Below are 21,357 nucleotides of genomic sequence, written 5' to 3' on the forward strand. Positions count from 1 at the left end.
GATCAAAGGCGCGTGGCTATTGTTTGTTTGTAATAAGATTGGTCGGTCGGATACCGTATGATACCTTTTGACTGCCAGGATTTCGTCTAGGCTGGTAAAAAAATACCATACGATCGAAAACATGTAATAATCAATCATCGTCGTCTGGGAATCTTAAAACAATGACCGAAATGTTTGAATTCACTACGAATATGAATGAAACTTTGATTGTTACGAGAATAACGATAAATTATAAATAATAAAATAAGATACGTAAAATAAATCCATATCCGCGTTTACTTGTTCTATTATTAAGTTTCCTCCACATAAGAGAGCTCACAGTTGAAATGAATCGGCGATTTTTTTCAAGCAAATTAACAAATTTAGTTGATAAATGACTGTTTCGCTAGAACATCATCACAGATTTGTAGAAATTGAAGTGCTTGATTTGTTCTAAAAACGATATCATCTTATAAAGGAGTATTGTATACAATTCTGTTTTTTTCTGACTTTTTGTTAATTATGGAAAGCTTAGATATAATATAATTGATTTGATGCAACATAATTTTGCATGAAATCGTAACTGCAATAAAAAGAAAAAAAAAAAAATCCCGACCGACCGCCCTATTTTTTTCGCTATGTTACCGGAAACACAGATTTTTTTTTTGGGCCTCATGTTAACAATGTTTGATCACATCATGGCTCAAAAGTTGCATTCTATTTTGTTATACTAGAATAAAAAGCTTTATTACTATTTAAAGAGTTTTGCAGATCACATTTAAGGTGACTGGGGTCAAACACGCGTTCAAAGTTTAAAGCGCATGGTCCTTCCTCGTTTTCTGTGGAAATTTTAACCACCAACAGTAATTGTCTTATATGTATACGCTACATTGTACATTGTAAGTCAAGACGATATTTATTTGGTGCTTACGCCCACGTATACAAATAAATCGCTCATTTATTCATTTATCCTCATAATCATATGGATGGAATGATATCAGTTCGGGTCAGTGTATAAACACACATTGAGTACACGCCGGGTAATCATTGGAGCCATAACATTTTGTTATGTGTTGAAAAACCTAAGGTACGAGAACAATTCTCACGAATATCCAGATTTTTACGTTGTCAACACTAACGTCTAGCAAGATATGCAAGTTCTAGACGATCAGATATTAAATTTTATTGAGAACTTTTACATTTAGAACAACTCATGGCCATTACTATGTGGAACTACATTCTCCAATCTTATAAATTTACTCGTATATACCTCTAAAAATGAAAAATAAGAAACCAAACTCACTGTTTACATCCATATTCCACTCATTGGCACTATAACGGAAGACGCGTTGGAGCATTTTCAACACATAACAAAATGTTATGGCTCCAATGATTACCCGGCGTCGAGTACGCAACAGGGTTTCATGGTTTGCATTGTTTGGTAATTTTATCATTATTAAGGTTAATTGAGATGTTTAAATATTTGTGTGAGAAGCTCGTCTTTCATCCAAATATAAAGACTTAATTAAAGATGAATATAACACAACTCCCCTTCGATTACGAAAATAATGAAACAAACGGTGTGCACTATATCTCTCCCTGTGATAAACCATTTTTCTGATCAAAATCATGCATCATTCGTTTGCATCCCTATTATTTTTCATCAGTTAATGTAAATAACGATTTAAAAATGTACCTGTTCATCGTTTTTTTCCGTTTAGATTTTCTTGGGTTGATGGGAATCCGGCCACATACAATTTTCTTACGAGCCTGCACGCGCCTTATATGAGTGAAGATTAACTAGCCTTTCTGGTTCCAACTTGCTGAATAAATTTTAATAGCCCATCATACAAATAGTACATGAACCGTAGACGTTCTTGGAAGGATGGACATTAGAGACCATAGTTATTTAATATCTACACTTGATTTGTATAGTATTTATTAGTAGCTAATTCAACTTGGTAGGTCTACAATTTGACCTGTAGCGCTTGTCGCCAGAAATTAAGATACAGCACAGCCTTTTCGCCTATAGAAGTACAAAAGTTTACCGTTTAATGCTGCATATTAAATTTGCTTTTACCATTCTTATTCATAAGAGGTTCGATCATGATAAATCTAACGCATAGCATCATCACCATGGTGAACGAGAATGGCTCTTACAAGATGCGAGATTTCCCCAATATACCAAGAAATAATAGATGAGGACAATTTTTGTTTTTCTGATTGCTTAAGTTTATTGTTATTAAAAAGCAATTGAACATCAATAGATAAAACGCCAATTCAATAAAATTACCATTCATCCCCTTACCTAGATTATAAAGTAGGTTTGATCTGCTGTACTGGAAATATAATCATTCTGATAACTATATACAAAACTTGCGGACACTAATACTTAAAGTTATTTGAGTGTAATGTGTTCAATTACAGTCGGCGTAACTGCGGTGTCTATGGTTTTCCCGGCGGTCAGCTCCGTCTCTGTCATTGATAACAGCGCCCGGCAGTTCCGGTGTGAGACATCTGCCGGAAACCCCCAGGCCACCGTGGAGTGGTACAAGGATAACGGTACACCTGATAGGGCGGATGACACTCAGATTACTACCGGGACAGAGACAGACACTAACGCAAGTGGCACTCTCATTGTCACTATAGGTAGACTGACGTTGACTGTGCAGAGAAACGATCATGATTTGGGCGTATACTGCAGGGCAAACAACGGCGGAGATTGGCTATACTCCTCTAGTGTTGTCTTAGATGTTCAGTGTAAGAATATAGTGTTGTTCTTATAGTAACTTTTGTTAAGTAGCAAAATACAGGTCGTGATATATTTGTCTAACAAAATCATTCAAGCACACATAATTCGAAATCACCAAGACAATTGCCGGTTATGACAAATCTGATGCTAAACCGCTTAATTGCAACCTATTAGTTAATAACACAATAGACGTTTATTTGTAGAATATAAGGTTTAATCTAAATAGTTTTTATAGGTTAAGTGGTAGGTGTATGGGGAAAACACGCAAAACCTTGTTAACATTATAGATTCAACATGTTAACCAATATGTATTATTAAACGTGACCAAAATAAATTATGTCTTTAAAGGGTAGAAATGTATTCTCGTGTAAAGTTCAAAACGCTTTTAAAACGAAATTCAGGGAATTTTTTAATCGTCAACCGTGAATTACTTAAAATATTTTTTATACAATCTAGGTCATCTTTTACTGTAGTTAAATTTAAGTTCATGTTTGTGTGGTAAGCGGATATAACGATTAAGATGAATGTTGAAATGCATCCTTACTCGTGTTAAATTCAAAATGTTATGATATTTGATCATAATGTTAGGCCTCTGCGTACACTTTTATATTAGTATCTTACTAGTTACACAGAACCAAGGCACTAAATTATTTCGCCATCAAAATGCAAACTCGTTTCGCCATGTGAAAGACTTCAATGTTTATGGTGAAAAAAAATAATGATGGAGCCTATAATGAAGACATGACTCATTCATTTCCTATCAGGTGACTAGGTAATTATATATCGTCCAATGTATGTATGCAAAGTAATATTTCGTAATTTTTCAAACGCTTTAGCAATTGTTTTTTTTTTTTAAAAATGGCATCATTACCCGCATGTTCAATACATTTGGAACCTTTACGTCCTATACATTTTACGAACATTTTGTTTTAAAAAATATTTTGGCATTTGTTATGTACTAACAGTTTACAGTGGCTCTGTAGGAGTACGTAAATACAATATTAGCTGTTGAAAAGCGATAGTGAACTGGCAACAACGCATAAATATGAACATGAATAAACACGCATATTCCTAATAATCATGGTGAAAACATTTGTATCGCCGGACGATCTCCATAACCATTGATATATATCAGGTACATTTATACCTTTACTCTATTCACAAAATAACTATTTCAATCTAAAATATACTAAAAGAGTTCCGATATTTCATTACATGTACAGATGATATTAGCATGTTCTATTTGGTATTTGATATGAAAACACGTATCCGTCGAGTCCGATAATAACGTCATAAATCATACCCATAAATGATTTACTGCATCTTTTTAGCTTTAAAAAAACAAGCTCCAACAATTACTTTTCCCCGGACGGTATATGCTTTATCTTACTGTATCGTAGAGAAAAATAATATGGTTAACATATACTAAAAAGTATACTTATATTAATCCACAAGGTATCCTACTTTAAGTCCGATTTAGCATTCTTGTACATATCTTTACCGGATGTTTCTCATTATCCTGTTTATACAAACAGTATCCTTCTTTGATTCTATTTACAGACGAACCTTTAAATCCGAAAGTATTATATAAGGTTTCCGAGGTTACCTCCCCTATACGGGTCATATCCGGACATTCCATGACGCTCAGCTGCACCAGCACGGGAAACCCAAATCCCACTTACACCTGGACGTACCCTGGTGGAAACGCACATAGTGGATCCACGCTCACACTTGCCAGCGTGCAGACCACACTCGCCGGGGATGTCATGTGTACAGCAATGAACACGTTGTCACCTACTGGAGGAACAGCGGTTGTAAAAAGTAGACAAACAACCATTAACCTTCAAGTTCTGTGTAAGTGAGGTCAAACAAAGAGGATCATGCATTAATCCATCTGTTAAGATGGATTCGTTTCCGGATACGGCAATATATTTCACCAAATGCAGCTGTAGTTCTACTCTCATGAACATATTATTCAAATACCTAATTATTCAAATTAGAATCAAAGCGGCTGTAACATGGTTATATCTTATTCATCTTCTTTGAACGATATTGTTCTGCAGTGCAGTTGACTGGTTTTAATGATCCTAGCTTTTTTGGTTTGAGAATATTTGCTTACTGCTAATATTTGCTAATATTATAACTCGACGAAATATAGGTAAGGGGAAGTACATCTGATTATACAGATAATTTATTTATACTACTTGCAGTTGAACACAAGAGGAAAATTCATTTCGAAATTATATCTATTTTTATATACATTTTATCCTAAATTTAGGAATTCTATGAAGTGCATATGAATTAATACCAATTTAAATACAATCGTTCGCAACAACTGTTTTTTTATATTTTGAATTATAAACTGTTTTCATACACAACTAGATTTCTATGTTTATTAATGATTTAAATTTGAAGCTTTTAGCTATAGAACTTATCGAGTATGATGACACATATTTATAATTCATTATTATGGATCTGCAATGCTTTTACGATTACACACGCTTTAACGAGTAAATAACGCTTTAACGGTTATGTGTAGACCAAAAACAACAGAAAATAATTACATTTTCGCTGTATCGCAAATGTAATTACAATTTATGTTCATCGCCAGGAACAGATTCATTGTTAATGAACAAATATCATGTATATGGACAAACAATTCCTAGTGTTATCATTGCATCATGCTAATTATACGAAGCCATTGGTCTATCACTGGAACGTCCTAAAGTGAATTAACTCTAAAGATGAACTTTAGTAACATAACTGTACTTTATAAAATTTATATGCATTTTTTCAATGGCCTCCCGAATTATCAGTTGCGTCTTTCATGTTTAACGTATACTAGTGGAAGGAACATCCGTGTTACAATAAACCGATCCCAAGTCGAAGGCAAGCAAGTACTAGTTAGCCAACCCACCCCAGATTACAATCATACATCACATTGTACACATATTGTACTATTATATATGTAGATTCCCCGCGTGCACCATCATGTACCATAAGCGGGACCACAATATCAACCACTGCTATACTCGTGGAGGGCACAGATCGCACCATCAACTGCACAAGTTCGGCAAACCCGCCCCTGATCACTTACACTTGGTCAACTCCGCGACGTGGTCAAGTGTCTGGAGCCAGTTTATCCCTTATCAATGTCCAGCACACCACCGACCAAGGCCAGTACACTCTGACGGTTACAAACACAATGGATCCCACAGGAGAAAACATGGAAACGGGAACTAGCAACACAATGTTCTCAGTGAATGTTCAGTGTAAGTGTATTTAGGCATTTATTACATAGTTTGTGATGTAAGTCTGTATGGCAACACATTTCCAATGGATTCTCGGGTGAGACGATCGTCAGTTAATATAGATAACCTTATTTTAGTGTGTGAGCTTTGCTACTAGTGTGCGGAGGTAACCGTTTCCAAACAGGTAAACTCGGGGCGTTTACCAACATCACAATGCATTAAAGACGAGCTTTTCAACTCTGACACATGCTTCAATATGTTTGAGTATGTTTCTACCCTTGTACGGTAAATAAACTAAATATTCAGTTTTATACCTTATTTACAAATCTTACACAAGTAAATAATGCTTGGAATCAAAAAGATCTATTTTAAAGAGAGGATTTGTGAATCGAAGCAAAACCTATTAACATGATCATAGGTCTACTTGGCGCGATAAAGTCCGACGAATGCTGTATCAAAGGAAGTAAATATCATTGAAAACATTTTCTGAAATATATGTTGAACTCACAAAATACCAAAAATCGATCTCGAAATTATTTCTTGCTAGGCAACAAAATTAAAAAAATGGTTGCGTCGCACTTACCTTATCAGTATGTTTCCGTTGTGTCCAGTTTTAAAAATACCAATATTTTAAATGATTAGCTGTCATAAGTAGTTCAGTGTATTATTAATGAACAATGTCGTCATCATGAAATGATGTCATAATATAATTTTGATAATAAAACTAGTGTATTAATTTTGACATGACTTATAAAAATAATTAAAGCGATGAAAATGTGCGCTCCATTTATAATGATTTTCTATTCTATTATGTCAGTCATACCAGAGGTATGGCCATGAGAAAACACACCAAAATGTGTTGCCATATATCTTATAGTAAGTTAACAAACAATTAGTAAGCTTTACAGACTTATTGTTTAGCATATATATATATTTGGGTCACATGAGCACAAAGGTAGTATTTTGTCTGTCGTGAACATTTTGCATATGCAGCCTAGTTTTCTTACCCAATTTAATGAAAATTAGAATGTGTTTTATTTTATTTTTAGACATAGATCAACCTTTTGGCAATGATACGTCTAGAAGTAGATGACTTGGTCAGTAACACTGTTGATTAACATGAATTGCAATTTGAGTTGCTACGGCACACACACTAAATTAGGATTGTTTACGTGTAATGCGAGGCCCTTTCATTGTTATATGGGTACACTGTCATAAAGACGTTACATGTAAACTGTTGGTTTAGGATGCAATACTTACGTAGCATATTTTTAAGAACTTCGTCTCAAAACGAAAAACAAAGGGGCACGCTCAAATCTTTAAAATGACACTCTTATTCAAAATCAATCACGTACAAACATAAATTTTGAGTGATAAATCCTTAATTACTTACTAAATAATGCATGTATGGAAAATATCAATTACTGATAACAAGATTGTAACCGTGTATTTAATAACTGAAAACCCAAGAATATTATATGATTGGTGAATGAATAAAGATTTACAGTGATCTACTATCGTCTCAAAAGGTAGAAATACCGTGTATTATGCACATTTCTTTCAAAATGAACTCGGAATCCTTCATAAGAACCATTGTTTACGACATTTATGTATCCTTTCTGGTATATCTTAACAATTGTATAAATTGTGGTAAATCTTATTTGGGAGTAATAGTGCATCTTTAACTATTTTCCAGTTTTTGTAATAACACACCAATCTATAAAAACAAACAATAAACCGCTGTTAACATTATTTGCTAATTATTTCCTCATTGCAATTAAAATAAAGACAACAACAAATATTTGAAATTAAATAAGTGATTTTCTCTGAAAATTTCTTTTGTAAATCTAGCCACCTGTCAATGCCATTTTCACTCGTTGACGGTGAAGGACATTTTTTCCGCTCATAGTTGAATTTGTAACAAATTTCTAGTTGCAACAGCAAAGAGTAAACAACAAGAAGGTGAATATCAGAATGTATGTACATATGAAGCCACATGATAATTTCATACCTAAATAATGCTTCGAATGTGAATTTTAATAATTTTATTTTGCTATCATAACATCAAAACGGAAAATTCTATCCAAATATTGCATATTCTTTCAGCTTAAAGTATGGCCACCATATTTTTAAGCCAATCAAAAGTTGGACGATGTATCTTTCGTATGGCATATCGCATGTATATTATATAAAACAGTTACCACACGGAAAGGAAACTCGTTCCAAACGTTGGTCGTCGTCCTCGTTATGTTAGTAATCTTTAACCACAGATAAAAAAAATCTCCTGAAATATGATTCAAGGGGTAGGCTTTCCGTACGGATAATATCCGGATGTTTATCTTTATCATATACATGTGCACCTGAATTTCGCTTCATTTACAGTTGAACCTTCAACCCCTATGGTTTCCTACCAGGGTTCCGCAATAATCTCCAATTTGCGTGTAATATCCGGACGTTCCATGACTCTCAACTGCAGCAGCACGGGAAATCCGAGCCCCACTTATACGTGGACGTACCCTGGTGGAGAGTCACATAGTGGCCCTAACCTCACATTCAGCACCGTGCAGACCATACACGCCGGAGATGTCACGTGTACGGCAGAGAACACGTTGTCACCTACTGGGGAGAAAGCGGTTGATAGAGCACGACAAACAACCTCGACTCTCCAAGTTCTGTGTAAGTTTGTTTCTGAATATGTTAATTTTTCAATTAATAGGGATTTAGACCAGGTCCTTTAAAGAATGGTGATTCTGGACTAGAATGATTATAAACTAGAATGATTCTTGAACAGGTTGATTCTGGACTTGGGTGATTCTAGACTCCGGTGTTTCTTGACTAGGGAGATTTTTGACCAGGGTGATTCTGGATTAGCGTGACTTCGCACACAAAGAAGAAAGAGATTACAAAAATCAATACTGATTATGAAAGTTGCAACCAACTGCTCTTAGCAATATAGTACTGGACTAAACTGTCGTGTTATATGACTATAATTATAACAATTATATTTTGACAAACCATATAATGTTTGATTATATATGTGCTTATAAAATACACATCATTGTTGGAATCAGATTGTACAAAGTTGTACACAAAGAATGTCAAGTTTTGATTGGGGTCAATATCATTCATATAAATTATAGAGCATGACATGTATATATATATATATAAACTCGAGAAAGTATTGAATGTATACAACTTTTGTGGATTTTTTTAGGAATGTAAAATATAAAATTTTACCTATAAACATCTGAAACGTATACATATATGCTATAGCAGTTGGACCTATATTGATATAATAATATGTCTTATTGATATACAGATTGCTTTTGTGAATTTTGTTATACTAAATCATGAACAGATGAAAGCAAATAATTTAAGGCTCATTCAAAACCATACATTAACATGTACATTACATGTCATGGCATATCATGGATTATGCATTGTAAGCCAAATACTCCTGTGAAAAAATATGTTAAGGGATCAAAAATTGATAAATTATATTGTTTCTATTCGGATTAAATGGATAGTAGAACATTGGAAAAATATGGAGGTCAGTGTCTGTCATGTGTATACTGAGCATTATAATGATTTCCATAGCAATGTAAATCTAGATCAGTTCGTATACACTGGTAGAGGTTTGCCAATCAAAGTAATTCTGTGAGGTGTTCAGTTGTAAGGTGGTCACGTGTGTGTGTTTGTTTTCCTATTATCTCCACAATATGCCAAATTCGGTTAACAAAGTGTTGACAGCTTTTTAATATTTTGTTGAGGTTCGCTGACGTTAAAGCTCTAATGGCTGCTACATATACAAGATAAAAATGTAAATGAAGTTAGTCTTAGAATTGAGTTCTCATATGAATCTTACCGCAAAAATAGATAAATAAAAACATATCTTGTGCGATAAGATTGTAGCGAAGGAAAGATAGTTTTACGGTGATAATCTTTTATACGTTTAAAATGGTTTCACATTTGTATATTTAACAAAACCATTATCAATGTATAAGATGGCATAGAATCTGTGGCAAAGCATAAAATAAATCAAGTACTGATTTTGTGTTAACATTGATGATAATAAAATTCGGAATCAGTATGATGATTGAAAAGGGGAGAAACTATAGAATAGATTTAGGTTAACGGTATTAGCCCGATATTCGAAAAGTTTCGCTTCTCGTCACGGCGTCGGCGGTCTGGTTTAAATTTAGGGCAAGTTGGCATTTGCTCTTATAATTGCAATACTCTTCATTCAATACACATACTAGTTTACACAGTTGTTTAGGGCCATCACATAATGCGGTTACATAACTCCATATTATCTTAAATAAAAATTATGGCCACTGAATAACTTAGGAACTAAAGAATAGTTTTAGAGCAAATTCAAGTTTTAGAGCAAGGTTGGTTTTTAATTAATAACTTAAAATTAGGTTACATAACTTCATATTAACCCTATATACAATTGTTGCAATTGATTGACTATTTGTTTATTCTTTTGACAGGCACATTATAATATTTTATATCCATGTTTTCACAAAGTAAAACCTGGTTATAAGAATGACGTGTGTCGTTGTTCGAGCGAGCCGATGAGAGGACGGCGTTAAACTGTACTATGGTATCGAATAATTTTAGTTAAGTTTAGCATATAGTGACCAAACATGGTTTACAGGAATAGAACTGTTTTCGGGGTCCCTAGGATCAAAGTAAGTGTTACTATTTATAAAAATATTGGGTATTGACACTTAAGATAGGGTTGACATATTGCGACCAAACTTCGTATATATAAGACGTTTATAGAGACATATTATTGGATTGTGTTAAGGCCCCATGATTCATGGTCAAGTTCAAGGTCACTGTTTGCTAAAATAGAAAAATGGTTAGTACTCTATAATTAAGTTGACATATTGTGACCAAACTTTTTTTTATTATTCGATATTTCTAAGTCAAAAGCTTAAATCTTAGGTTTGCAAATTGGCAGCGTAAAATAAAATATCCGTCTTTAATGCGGCGTTTCCGCATTGACGTCTTTGTTTCTTGTGTGTCCAATGTATTCAAATTTACAGGTTAGATATATGCTAGGTTGTATTGTGATTACAAAACCTTTTGCGTAGCTAACAATCATTTGTCATGTCAAAATGAATTGATTATATAACAAAAACTTTAATTTTTCATTCTGAATTTAATTTAAGGAAAGATTATATATTCCATGGCATATTAACTATATTTGCAATGTACTTGAAAATATATATCCAAATTGCCATATATTAATAATATTGCATTCTGTGTATGCATTTTTTGTACATACTTTTGAAACTGTCGGAAACTGTAATACCTGTCAGCTATTAATTGGTTGATTATTAAAATTCGTGTGCAGTACCAAAGACGCAAAATACTATTTGAAATGAAGGTTTACACCACAATATACAAATTGAAATGCTTCTGACAATATATATGAACGAATATGCAAAGAAAAAATCAAGAGATGGAAGTATGCATCATCATCATCATCATCATCATCATCATCATCATCACCACCGTCAGCATCACCACGACCATCACCAGCGCCGCCGCCGCCATCATCATCATCCTCATCATCATCATCATCATCATTATCATCATTATCTTCATCATCAACATAGTCATCATCACATCATCACAACCACCACCAAGACCAACAACTTCGCCGCCGCCGCCGCCGTCACCGCCACCACCGCCACCACCACCACCATCATCATCATCATCATCATCATCATAATCACAGCCACCATACCACCACCATGATGATGATGATGATGATGATGGTGGTGGTGGTATAATAATGATGATGATGGTGGTGTTGGCGGCGGCGGCGGCGGCGGCGGCGGCGGCGGTGGTGGTCGTGGTGCTGGTTGTGATTATGATGATGATCATCATCATACCATCATTATCATCAAGTATGGATCATCACCATCATCATCATCATCATCATCATGTATATAGAGGATCTCAAATGAGTGTTTATTTTGTATCAAATTTATTAAACGAGTTTTTATCGTTTTTAAATGACGAGTTTAATAAATTTGATACAAAATAAACACAAATTTGAGATTCTATTTATAACATAACTCATTTACGGTACAAATCTAGGTCAAAGTTTCATACTTTAATCCATTGAAATCAAGCAAATCAATAATAATGCCATAAAGTCATAAACGTGTGACGTCATAAGTAATCACGCGAGTGTGAACATGTCATTTGGCGTTTGAAGTTTAAAAAGAACATAAGTCAGCGTCACAGTCGCTTTCAATAGTGCGAATTCGCTTCGTAGCTGGCCGATTACAGCATGGATTTATGTCATTTTAATTGATATGCACAAGGACATTACTTCCGTGAATTTAAAGTATGGTGAAAAGCAAACTGAGTTCTTGCACAATAAGCAAGCGCGTATTGCCATCTGTTCCTTGCCAAAGTAACGTTATATAAATTAAATAAAAATTATCATTAAATAAATTTATATCTGAACTCTGAATTTTATTAAGAAATTTACACAATTAAGTTGTGGACAATCAGATAGATGGCATAGAGGCATAGAGGGTTATGACCTTACTTGGTATATTTTCCATATTTACTCCTTAATTTTTTTATTTTTCTATTAACACGGGGGGAATAAAATTCGATCTTGCACTGAAATCATTTTTTTCATCCATTTTTCAAGGTCATTAATTTCTTGCCCCGCTTGAGAGACTCTAGTTTGACCACATACCTTGTAGGGAGACTCCGTACGAAGGGAGATAACCGCTGCGTATAATTTTCGCCAAACGCACGAGAAATAAGTACACTAACATAAACTAGTTTCGAGCTAATTGATACTTCATGTGTTCATCTCACTTTTTATATAAAAACAATAACGGGTTGATACCTTTTCCGGCAGAAAACAATAACACATAAATTTGCCATTTGAAACAAATAAATCGCATCGTTGGTTTATTAAATTATTTAGGGAGTTATCCAAACCTAAAAAATAGTGTTTAGGTATATAACTAAACAGCTTAAATTCCCCATAACGTATAGTGCCACAGTTAAATGATGCATCGACTAAGAAAAGTGCTGTGTATAAAGCATGTTCTATGTCATGCCCCCTAAAGACCTCAATACTTTAGTTTAAAAGAATAAAGTCAAATGTTCTGCATAGATTTATCAGTGAAATAAAATTGATATTTAACTGTTTCAAACAGGGAAAATATTTAATTGATATTTTTCACTGTTTTAAAAATCTCGCGTCCAAATGAAACTATTTCCAAAAGGATTTAACGTTCGCATACAATTCGAAGCGTTTTTTGTAAAGCTACAATTATATGTTTATTTCATATCCTTTTTTTTGCATATAATCAAATTATAATAGCGGCTGGGTTTCATGTTTAGAGGGTGATACGCTAAAACAAATAAACATGATTTTTGTATAATTTATTTCACAATTACAAGGCCATGCAAATGATACTTATTTTTGTTGTTGCTTTCAGCCTGTTGATCAAATTTAGAATGGTGGCTCTTTATAAGCTATTATATCTTGGGAATTGCATGGTCCCTTAAAACACAATAGAAATGTCCGACAAAGCAGGAGATACACAGATAATACATTTACATGAAATATTTAACTTGAAGCTGGCTGAACAATTGTTTGGTTATCAGTAAAAAAATCGCATACACGGAATAGAAATTGGGTCAAGAGATTACGCACCCAGGCAATTATGTTGAACACAAAAAGACCATCCTGTTGTAACAACATACTTTTGAAACAACGGTATTACAGGATTACACATATTTGTATCATGTTCTAGTCTATGCGTGAGATTCATTGAATTAAAAAAAAATGATATAAGTAAAGTTTACCAGATGGAATGTGCATTCATGAAAGTTGGCTGTCACAAGCCGTGTCATTTTCGGCCTACAAACTATAATAAATATTGCAAGCAGCACAACTGGCTAATAACCCTCCATGAAGTGTTCTTAAAGTATCTATGCAAAATATAAAAGGTGTGTTCCTTGGAGGATTTTAAAGTTTAGTAGGGTTATTACTACTGCGTTTTGATTCGAGGGGTTGTATTCGACTCGAGTGGATTTTTGCAGATTCGGATTTCACGAGGCGCTAGCCGATTGACACAAGGTCTGCAAAAATCCACGCATTTTAATGACGCACTATTTTTTCTTGACGATATTTTAAAAATGCGCAATGATACTTGTTATGGCGTGACGTTAGCAGAGTGGAAAAAGACTGTATTGCACTGGAATACGGGCCACCTAATATTGCGACATGTATTGCGTTTGGATTTATAATGGCTATATAATAAAAAAACTCCGCATATAATAAACATTTTTATACTTACGCCGTGTATAGTTGTTATTTATTCTAATTCCGTGTTTCTGTGTGGGCTACCTGTTTTCAGAGGATGGCTTCATATTTATTTAATTGGCGTCGTTTGTTGAGTCGGGTTGTGTTGTTATGGTTCAGGGCCTCAGTTCAATAAAATATTAAACCAAGCCCTTGTAAAAATCGCCATTTATTATATAATCCTGGTCCGGAATCGCCCATGTCCAGAATCGCCTTTTGTTGTTCAGAATAACCCTGTTATAGAATCACCATTTCACATATATATACATATACATTGATAACACTGTCGACCACGTGTTCGCCTCGGTTGACAACATTTCTAAAATTGATAAATTCAGCCATCTAATATTTATATATTGTCATCCTTGAACTTCGTGTTGTAAATTTAATATTCACATATAGTTAATCATGACCTATTTAATTATACGAATGCCTTATTGTTCCCATTTGTATGATACTTGTAACACTTGTCGAACACTGGTGTTCGTCCGCGCCTAGCAGATGCAAATTTGAGTTTGTGTTGTAACAAATAAGTGATTTTAACAGATTTAAAAGCGAATTTTCTTATTTATAGTTTATGAAGCTTAATGTACAAATAAATATGGCTTACATCTTAAAATCATGTTAACTAAAGGAAGACATTTTCGCTACAAGTTCAAGTCCAAAGGATCTTTTCAAAACATTTGTTTTCAAAAGCCTCTTAAATATCATTGGCGTCTATAATGTATGATTTAATCTAGTTGAGGACACATACTGCATTGTCGGCTGAACTTGTTTCTTCAAACCGACCTAATCTTACTTCTACTCTTCTCGTAGATCCACCAAGAAAACCATCATGCACCATAAGCGGGACCACAATATCAACCACTGCTATACTCGTGGAGGGCACAGATCGCACCATCAACTGCACAAGTTCGGCAAACCCGCCCCTGATCACTTACACTTGGTCAACTCCGCGACGTGGTCACGTGTCTGGAGCCAGTTTATCCCTGATCAACGTCCAACACAGCGCCGACCAAGGCCAGTACACTCTGACGGTTACAAACACAATGGATCCCACAGGAGAAAACATGGAAACGGGAACTAGCAACACAATGTTCTCAGTGGATGTTCAGTGTACGTTGTTTTACTGACCTGTTACTAATGTACGTATTTATTCTTTAATATGGCAGTAACTATTATAGCATGAGCAATCTGGACTGGAGCAATGAATGGAAATCTGTGTTAAATGCTGTTCAATATAAATTTGCAGAAACGCATATATACAGCCAATAGTTTTGCCGTTTTCAGGCTTGAAGAAAGCTGAAAATAACTTTATTTCTATTTCTGTAGTTGGTCCCAAAGTACAACTTCGGGAGATCCATGCCATATTAAGGGACATAGACTTAAACTTCCAGTGCCCATTTGTTTCTGGGAATCCTTCTGAGACATCCTTTGTCTGGACTAGATCAGTTGACAGCAGACAATGGAACAGCCAGATTGTCAGTATCAGCTCTGTAAAGAAATCAGACGCCGGCATGTATACGTGCACCGCAACGAACCAGATGACGCCCACTGGAGCGCCCGGCATCACTGGAAGTCATAGCGGAACCTTTTACCTTAATGTTCAGTGTATGTAAAGGTTTGAGTACGAGTATACCTTACATTCACGTAAAATGTGATCTCAGATAGCTATTTTGTGCGGTCGTTTTCGTGCGCCAAATTTGGTTGCTTATATTTTAGCGTTATAGTCTTTGCCGTCTTCATTAAGCCATTTAGGTGTTTTGTATGTCGGGACAAAAGTTTGAAAACAGTGTACATAATTCGTTATCCAAAATATCTAATCTATTGTCTTAAGCATTGACCGGACAATATTTCTGAATCCATGTTATTTGTTGAATATGGGTTATATTTGGTAATGTAGTAGGTTATTAGGTCAAATGTTCGCCATATCTTATGAAAACACAAAGGCTAATTTGTCCACTCAGTCTGCATGATGTGTCTCTGTTTATAAGCAACTGGTAAATTTGTGTTTCATGTCCGTTCGTAGGGTAAGTTTCTTGCTTAAACGTACGAACAAAGCAATGTCCAAGATTTATCATTCTACTTGTACATATGAAACGTAGTAACAAAGTCATTTAGTAAAAGGTTCAATACACTGATACTACAATTAAGACCATGTTTATGCGAGCGTATAGTAGTATAATCCTAACTACGGTTATTGCTGAATCATCTCCCTTTTCCACTTTGACCGTTTGTTTTCATAATGAAGCTGTTTTTCCGCACAAACTCAAACTGACTAAAGGAATTTAAGAGAAACTTAGAGAATTTAGATGTTTATCAATGAGAGTGTTTTCAATTGGCAAGAACTTAAACCATATATACCGTGCTTTATGCTTGTTTTTCCCCTTTACCATATGTATTACGTATGGTCCGGAGTATAACACTCGAGGTATTGACTTGAAAATTTACACACAGATAAACTAATTGAGGAAATATGCATATGCATGCGTTTCTTTTTGTCCGGAGCATGAGTCAAAGACATTGAGATAGTAATTTTAAACTTATATACAGATATCATCTTATTGAGAAGGGTGCAACGCACAGGAATCATCACACTGAATTAGTCTTTCATCAATAATTACGCTTCGTTCGTTTTAAAAACGTTAGCGAAACATTTTCTAACTCCAAAGCTCGTAAGATATTGAATTCAAACTTTATAAGCATATACAACGTACTGAAGTCAAGTTTAATGTACAGCAACAATCACTCGGGTTTCAGAATTGTAATCTTTGTTATTTTTATGTATGAACAGAGTTAATATAATACAATCACATAGTTTAATATTTTATTATTTAACAATAAGATTTTCTCTGCACATTAATTACTGAAGTCATAATGCGTCTAGTGTTAAAATGATGAAATAGTATTACATGACCAAACATAACACAATAAACACTTAAGGGGTGTGGAGCCAAATGTCAAATATCTCTTGAAGTCCGTCGTGTCGAAGTTCTGTTAAACTGCAAATCAACAGATTATAAACTCGTGTAAAATGTGCAACAAAAAGAAGAAAGAGACATCACTGCTATTCTGAACAAATAGTTTACCAGAACCACGAAAATACAGAACTTACTTCGAAAATACAAACAAAGCATCTTATACACACATTTAACAAATGCGGAACTAAACAGTGGAGAATCCAAACATACCAAATCACATTATGCCAAGAATTTTAAAATGTAAAAGAGAAGATGTCTGTCCAGATGTCTGTCCAAACGATATATTTGAACTGAGAAAAACTCACGAAATCTAGGCGCTTTAAAAATGCTGATTTTACAACATATTATTATTTTAAGGGAACAGTCAAAAAGGCAAATCAGCACTGAGTGACATCTGTATTATCTAGATTATAGTAAATTGTTGACCATGTAGAGTTAACTTTCATTGAAAATTGGTTAGAATGCTAATTTATAAATATGTTTTTTTTGTCATCTAGTTAATTAAACAACACTCATGCACAAGTACAATGTAGAGAGGAGAGTCGTTTTTAATCCATTACTTACACAGCTGTAAGGGTAAATGTAATTATGTCAGCTGTAAAATCATCTCAAGGCAGTGCAATAACAGATACAAATAAATATGCACATTCACAATAATGGATGTTTGAACCCGCCTCCCATTTAATAACATGTACGTTTTACAGTTTGATTCGAGCTTAGTGGACTAAACGTATGCATACGAATTTCAACAACTCTCGTCGTACAACGTTTCAAATATTGAGTACAGGACCCGTGAACAAAAGTAGAGTTTCAGCCTCAAAATGATTACACACAAAATGTACATTAAAGTAAACAAAATCTATTATTAACAGCACAGCAATACTCAAATACATTTTCCAGATGAATCTGTCGTCAGTGACTTCCATGTTACTCAGCACATCGGAACTTTCAACGTTACACAATCTGAGTACAGCAATGTGACGTTTACCTGCACGGTGGATAGCAATCCTTCGTCAACCATCAATATTCGAAAGGAAGGTGAAATAAGGAGATCCATCGATAATTCAAAACAGCTTGAATACACCATTGCAAACCTAACATGCTGGGATGCCGGGCTTTATACTTGTGATGGCAGCAATGAGTTTAATACCGACACCCTTTCGATGAAGAACTTGAAGTTGCTTGTTACATGTAAGTTGAATACAACTTTAAACGAAAACTGCTTACTTGACAAAAGGATAAAGGCAATCAATAGTATCGAAACATAAATGATCATCGAATATAAAATGATTTAAGTGCCGTTAATTGAAACAATGCAACACAAAGCATAATTTATATATATATATATATATATATATATATATATATATATATATATATATAGTGTTTGAAACATATTATGTTCATAGAAAAAGAAAAAAAAATGTAATCAATAAAATTATTTTCAGGCAGACCAAGGCGTCCACCTGGCGAAGTTGTGGAGTTGACCTTTGTAGCCCGCCATCACGAACAAGTAACACTGAAGTACACTGTGTTTGCGTATCCGGTCCCTAGTCCATCACAGTTTGTCTGGAAAAGATGCAAGCCAACTTGTGCTCATTTATCAAATCTCCCTGGGAAATACGAAATAAGAACAACAGGGTTGTCTAGTAATTTGACCATTTTGGGAGTCGATACTGGTGATTACGGCGTGTACAGTATTTCGGTTAGCAATGGCATTGGCGAAGAGCTAGTCGAAGAAATTTATCTCAAACCAGCTGGTTAGTCACTAATTAAGATGCTGCAATATATATTGTATGGTTTGGCACTGATATTCTAAATGACATAACTCTTTACAGTTAAAGCGAAACAAATAGAATGTGATCCTTAAGTTTTCCGTACGAAAAAGCTCTTACTAAAGCACTAAAATTAAGTATGTATATCGCGAACTGAATACTATACAGGAGTTGTGTCCGTCACGTCAGGTCACGTCCCTGAACATTCCAATTTCGCATGTACCTCCAACATTTTGCACCTAGACTACTCATGTAATTTCATTTGGTTCAGCATACAGGAGCAGCGATGCCCCTGCATATTTCACATTGCCCTACAATTGGTACACACTTGCCATGATTGTGAAATTTGCAGAAAAACACTTTGTGCCCTGTTAAGTATTCATTCCTTCTATGATAGATCAATTACCATGCATATCACATATTAAAATTGAATTGCTAAGTCGGTCGCACATTTCTTGGAGTCTTCGATGTTCCTTCCCCGGAATCCATTATATATTATTCAGATTACTTTACAGAATATACCGTAGGAAAGTCATTATGTTAACTATTCATGTTAACTATTCATGTTCAACCGTAACTTCTAGGCTATTTCCCTTTTGTCTAAGATGTCCAATCTAACGCCGGATTTAACCGCATCAAGTATTCACTAGTGCGAAGAGTCTTCAGTCAAATTCACCACGGTATTCAACGGAGTTAAAAAATATGAATAAACTGGGTACCGAGGACGACGAAATTTGTACGTTTACCGCAATTCTGTTGAAGATATTTTCGTAGATCTAAAACAATTGGTGCGCTTTTCGTGCGAAATGTTTAATGAATCGGCAAATATCTGCGAGAACAATCGTAAATAAAACGAGCACTATTTTATATACTTTGATTTTTATCATTTTTTTTATTAGATAAAGTATAAGTTGATGTATTGTGAAAAATTAATCATATTTGATTTAAAATTAGTTTTAAATGTACACAATAAAGAAAGAAACAGTGCTAATTGTGTTTTGTTGTATTTTTATAAAAGCAATGCACGTTATATCGGTTATGCAATTATAAAGAAACATGTGTTTCCTTAACAGATGTGTATAATAAGCCCAAATCGCAACAGTTCTACATGTAGCTTTATTAAAGTGCGTACACAACTACATTCACTTAATAAATGTAAATAATATTAAATATTAAATGATTACTTAAAGTAAATTCCTACGGTCATTCCAGTTCCATATCATCATTATTAATGATATTGAGAAAAAACAACATAGTCTTTAACATATGTTTCAGGACCACCAGATCCACCAACGGAACTCCATGTTATTGAGGAGTCCATCGGAGAAACACAAGCAATACTAACATGGATACCTGGATTTAATAACGGTTTAAGTCAAACATTTCATTTATCGTATGGAACATTGATTGAATTGGCAACCATAACTAAAGTGAATATTTCTCAAAACGAATTCGAAGAAAGCATTAACTATACAATAAACAAACTGCAACCTGAAAAGCAGTACTATGTGGAACTTTTTGCTTCTAATGCCGAAGGGAACTCCATGAGAGTCAACGCAACATTTACAACATTGGTGCATCTTGTTAGTAAGTAATTCATTCTCTATATTCCATTTAATAAATTCACCATTATATGTACGCATGATTTTGAACTTAGCGCCGCCGTTGTTCTGCCGATGTGCAACCACTGCAGCTGTACTACTGATTTACGGTATCAATGCGGTAGTAGTACGGTATCACATCGGTAAAAACGGTAGAAATGTGAAAGTATATCATCGAGGCTACTACTACTACTACTACTGCTACTGCTACTGATACTGCACCCGCTACCGCTACCGCTACAGCTACCACTACCGCTACCGCTACCGCTACCTTTCCTACTTCTACTACTACTACCTACTACTACTACTACTACTACTACTACTACTACTACTACTACTACTACTACTACTACTACTACTACTACTACTACTACCGTCACTACCACAACCACCACCACCACCACCACTATTCATACCACTACCACTACCACTACCACTACTACTACTACTACTACTACTACTACTACTACTACTACTACTACTGCTACTACTACAATTACTACCACTACCACTACTACTACTACTACTACTACTACTACTACTACTACTACTACTACTACTACTACTACTACTACTACTACTACTACTACTACTACCACTACTACTACCACTACCACTACCACTACCACTACCACTCCTACAACTACTACTACTACTAC

At 34.7% G+C, this 21,357-nt stretch overlaps 1 protein-coding gene across 2 annotated transcripts in view; it reads left to right on the forward strand.

Annotated features, from left to right (window-relative positions):
* LOC128235188 (hemicentin-1-like) overlaps positions 1–21,357 on the forward strand; it is a 52,120-nt gene that overhangs the window by 11,690 nt on the left and 19,073 nt on the right. For both annotated transcript variants that reach the window (XM_052949938.1, XM_052949939.1), the window contains exons 3-11: positions 2,407–2,739; positions 4,292–4,585; positions 5,704–6,003; positions 8,365–8,658; positions 15,158–15,457; positions 15,674–15,952; positions 18,223–18,513; positions 18,771–19,082; positions 20,373–20,684. In XM_052949938.1, coding sequence (XP_052805898.1) covers positions 2,407–2,739; positions 4,292–4,585; positions 5,704–6,003; positions 8,365–8,658; positions 15,158–15,457; positions 15,674–15,952; positions 18,223–18,513; positions 18,771–19,082; positions 20,373–20,684 — 2,715 coding nt within the window. The remainder of the gene's footprint in view (positions 1–2,406; positions 2,740–4,291; positions 4,586–5,703; positions 6,004–8,364; positions 8,659–15,157; positions 15,458–15,673; positions 15,953–18,222; positions 18,514–18,770; positions 19,083–20,372; positions 20,685–21,357) is intronic.

Source organism: Mya arenaria, chromosome 5 (genome assembly GCF_026914265.1).
Source record: "Mya arenaria isolate MELC-2E11 chromosome 5, ASM2691426v1".
Lineage (NCBI taxonomy): Eukaryota > Metazoa > Mollusca > Bivalvia > Myida > Myidae > Mya > Mya arenaria.